Source organism: Octopus bimaculoides, chromosome 1 (genome assembly GCF_001194135.2).
Source record: "Octopus bimaculoides isolate UCB-OBI-ISO-001 chromosome 1, ASM119413v2, whole genome shotgun sequence".
Taxonomy (NCBI): domain Eukaryota; kingdom Metazoa; phylum Mollusca; class Cephalopoda; order Octopoda; family Octopodidae; genus Octopus; species Octopus bimaculoides.
Window position 1 is genome coordinate 112,928,086 of NC_068981.1, and position 4,820 is coordinate 112,932,905.

Below are 4,820 nucleotides of genomic sequence, written 5' to 3' on the forward strand. Positions count from 1 at the left end.
AGATTTGTTCTGAGTGGTAATTTTCTAAGATTTTAATTCTTGTGTATAAGGGGTCCATCGAACTTGAAGTGCTCTGTGCCCCTGATGGTTTAAATCCAGTCCTGCTGGCAACAATTACATGACATTGACAAAAGTAATTCTGCTGAATATTAATTTCATATTCCTAATATTTGAATATGTACAAAATATTAAATTGGAACTCAATGATGTAATAGTCTATCTGGTAGACTTGCAAGGCCGCTCTTCCAAAATTCACTTGTCTGTGATGAAAAATACTCCTCCAGTACTGTTTTGACCTCGTCTACAAAATCCATGTTTTTTCTGCCCAAATGATTTTGAAGATTGTGGAATAAATGATAATCAGATTGGGAAATGTCCGGTGAACATGGTGGGTGGGGCATCATTTCCCATTCAAACTGCTCCCACCTTTGGAACATCATACTCGCTGTATGTGACCAAGCATTATCCTGATAGAAGAACACCTCTTGTGTTGAAACCAAAGATGGTCATTTTCCTTCTAGCTTTGGCTTAAGCTGCTCACAGTAGATCTCCTTTGTTATCATTTGGTTTGGGTTTAAAAGTTAAAAATGAACTGAACCTTTCATATCCCACCAAACAGATAACACCTTTCTTGGGTGAAGATCTTCTTTAGCCTGGGGTGCCGTTGTTTCTCCTTTCCCTACCCACTGTCTTCAGTGCTTGACATTTTTATAGAGAAACCATTTCTTGTTACTAGTCACTATTCGGTCCAAAAAAGGTTCATTCATGAGACATGACAGCAAAGAAAAGCACATATTGACTTCCTGCATGCAATTAGACTTGAAAAGTTTGTGAGGAACTATTGGCCCAAATTCCTGACTTTTCTGATGGTATGCAGGTGTCGATGAATGGTTGAATGACCAAATCCAAGCTTCTCTGCTAGTTCTTCAACTGTTATGATGAGATTTTGTTCCACCAGGGTTTGCAGGATCGTCTTTTAGGCTGTAGTTTTCAGCTTGGAATTTCTGGAACCACTGTTGACACTTATTGTCTGATCCCCATATACTGCATTAATATTCCTTGAACTTTCCGTTGCATTGTTGCCTTTATTGAACTCATAAAGCAAAATATGCCAAATATTCTCCTTTATCACTTCCATTATAGCTTTGAAAAAGTAACCGTTAAAATCAAATTGCACTCTTCAAAAGTTGCACTAAGAATAAAGTCAAGGTAAAATTACTACCTGCTTTTATAGCAAGTTGATGTAGGTAGTTTATCCTGACCCCCTTCGACTTAGTTCATTCAATTCAAAAAGACCACATTATTTATGGGTTCACCCAATATTACATTAAATAACATTGATTCCTTCCATTGTCCAAGTTTTATATGACAGAATTCAGTTCATTTTGGTACCCTTACTGGTACTCATTTTATTGATTGCAGAGGGCTGAAAGTAAAACTCAAAGAAGAGGAAGATTTGAACTTGGAAAGTTGAGACATGCAACTAAATATAACAAGGCATTATCCTGACATGGCACATTTCACATTTGTCCTTCCTAACTTCAGCAATAGAAAAGCATTTACTGCTTATTCTCACATTTCAGAAATATCTACATTATTTTATAGTATTTTCTAATCCAATGGTTGTTATTCAATTACTATAAAACTATTTCATCATCATCATTATCATCATCATTTAACGTCTATTGTCCATGCTGGCATGGGTTGAACGGTTTGACCAGGGCTGGTAAGCTGAGGGACTGCACCAGACTCTCGTCTGATTTGGCACATTTTCTACAGCTGGATCCCTTTTCTAATGCCACCTACTCCAAGACTGTAATGGGTGCTTTTACATGACATTGTCATGGGTGCCAGTTGTGTGACACTAGTATCTACCATGACTACAATTTCATTTAGCGTGATGGGTCTTCTTCTCAAGCATGACATATTGTCAAAGGTCTTGGTCATGTGTCATTGCCTCCATGAGGCCTGACATTTGAAAGGTGCTTTTTAGGTGCCACCAGCATGGGTGCTAGTTACACAACACCAGCATTGGCCACATTACCCCATGAGGCCCAATGCTTGACAGGTGCTTTTTATGTGCCATCCACACAGGTGCCAGTTACATGAGACTGGTATTGGCCACGACTATGATTTCACTTGGCTTGACAAGACTTCTCAAGCATGGCATATCACCAAAGGTTTCGGTCACTAGTTATTACCTCCGTGAGTCCCAACGTTCAAAGATCATGCTTTACCACCTTGTCCCCTGTTTTCCTATGTTTACTTCTTCCACAGGTTCCCTTCACAGTTAAAGATCAGCACTTCTTTACACAGCTGTCCTTGTTCATAGACATCACATGACCATACCAGCACAGTCGTCTCTTTTGCACATCTGATGCCTCTTATGCCCAACTCTCAAGACACTTACTCTCTGTCCTCGGTGGTCAGAGCTCATGTTTCACTGCCATGTAGCCTTTCCTACAGATTGAGTAGGGTCATCTACCTGAATGGATTTGTGATTTGTCTGCTTTCCTACTTACTAAAAGTTTATTTGTTGTTAGGTTAACTTTGAAGCCCTTCAATTCCAGACCTTGTTTCCACACCTGAAATTTCTTTTATAGTTCTGATAGTGATTCAGTTATAAGAAAAAAGTCATCAGCAATAGAGGAGCTCCCAGAGGTAGCACTTCTTAAATTCCTCTGTTATAGCCTGGAGGACTATGATGTACAAGAGGGGTCTGAGGACTGATCTCTGGTGAACCCCTACTTGTACCCTGAATTCATTACTATACTCGTTGCCAACACTACCGTCCCTGTACATGGCTTGTACAGCTCTCCCCAACCACTTATTTATCTCTAGTTTCTGCATTGACCACCAGATAAGGGATCATGGGACCCTGTCAAAGGCTTTATTCGTGTCAACAAAAGCCAAGTACAGAGGTTTGTTTTTGGCTAGGTACTTCTGAAGTGGCATTACCAGAAATGTAGCATCAGTGGTACTTCTCCCTGACACAAAACCAAACTGCATCTCATCTAGACTAACCCTGTCCCTAATTAGCTGGGCTATGACCCTCTCCATGTCTTTCATCACCTGATCCAACAATTTGATACCCATGTAATCATTTCTATCTAAGTCACATTCATATACTGCTGTATTGGTATATGATTTTGCTGAGATTTTCTCTATACAGATATCTATATGAAGAAGCTTAATTTAAATAGGCTTAGAATGTTTATTATAATTGTTGTTACTTTTATTCTTATTAAATTGGGGTAAGAGCTAAGTTATATTTTTAAGCCATAGAACTATAGTTGATTTTTAGTGGGTGGGGAAAAAGAAATTGTGATATTGTTGACTTACCTATATGTATTTTAAAGGAAATGGTTTCAGCTAGAAATTATAATAGGAAAATGACAATATATCAACAGAGGGCTCATACATTTGTTGATTGGCAGTAGAAGTAATGTTAATAACGATAGCATCGGTGTTATATCACCTTGTATAAGATGACGAGCTGGCAGAAATGTTAGCATGTTGGCTGAAATGCTTAGTGGTATTTTGTCTGTCTGTACATTCTGAGTTCAAATTCCACTGAGGTCGACTTCACCTTTCATCCTTTCAGGGTTGATAAATTAAGTACCAGCTGCGTACTGGATTCGAACTAATCGACTGGCACCCTCCCCCATAATTTCAGGCCTTGTGCCTAGAGTAGAAAGATTATATCACTTTGTATTCACATATGCATTCACAGCAGTAGCAACAGTTTCCCTGACATAAGCCTGTTTCTTTTAAGAATCTACACTGCTTTTATAAATCACTGAATGGATCATATCGATCACTAGTTTCTGTAGCAATAATTACATCATAAAGAAATATAAGTCTACTGCTTGACTGGAAGCTATCCATATTGCATGTCAACTGAAAGAATTTTCGGCCTGTAATTTTGAACTTGACTTAATTTACTATTGTGTTCCTCAGCTTTTAATACCCTTAGGGGGACAATAGTCAAATTTCAAACCCCTTGATATCTCTTGTGTAAACATCTTTTAAATTTTTTTCAGGTCAACCAACTTAATGCTTTGATCAATATGTTAGTTGGAGAACTAAGCAAAGGGGATCGTCAGAAAATAATGACTATATGCACTATTGATGTACATGCACGTGATGTGGTTGCAAAACTAATTACTGCAAAAATAGACAGTTCACAGGCATTTACTTGGCTGTCACAACTACGACACCGCTGGGGTGAGAAAGAAAAAGACTGCTTTGCCAATATTTGTGATGCTCAGTTTCGGTATGGTCATGAATATTTAGGAAATACTCCTCGACTCGTTATAACTCCACTGACTGATCGGTAAGATATACATACATACATACATACATATGCACATACACACACACACATCATCATCATCATCATCATCGTCATCATCATCATCATCATCATCATTGTTTAACATCCACTTTCCATGCTGGTATGTGTTGTATGGTTTAACATGGAGCTGGCCAGCTGGGATCTGTCCAGACTCTACTTGTCTGTTGTGGCATGGTTTCTACAGCTGGATGCCCTTCCTAAGACCAACCACTTAACAGAGTGTCCTGGGTACTTTTTATGTGCCACTGGCACAGGTGTGTTTACATAGCACTGGCATGAGTGCATTTATGCAGCACCAGCATGGGAACATTGATGCAGCACCAGCATGGGCACTTTTTATGTGGCACCAGCACCTGAAAGGACAAGCTGCTATGTATGGAAGACAACAATTTTACTTAGGTTGACATGATTTTACTTAGCTTGATGCGTATATATATATATATATATATATATATATATATAT

General features: G+C 38.7%; 1 protein-coding gene across 3 annotated transcripts in view; it reads left to right on the forward strand.

Moving 5' to 3' along the window:
• The window catches only part of LOC106876453 (dynein beta chain, ciliary), a 628,322-nt gene that overhangs the window by 179,504 nt on the left and 443,998 nt on the right, over window positions 1-4,820 (forward strand). For all 3 annotated transcript variants that reach the window (XM_052969374.1, XM_052969385.1, XM_052969379.1), the window contains one exon: window positions 4,044-4,336. In XM_052969374.1, coding sequence (XP_052825334.1) covers window positions 4,044-4,336 — 293 coding nt within the window. The remainder of the gene's footprint in view (window positions 1-4,043; window positions 4,337-4,820) is intronic.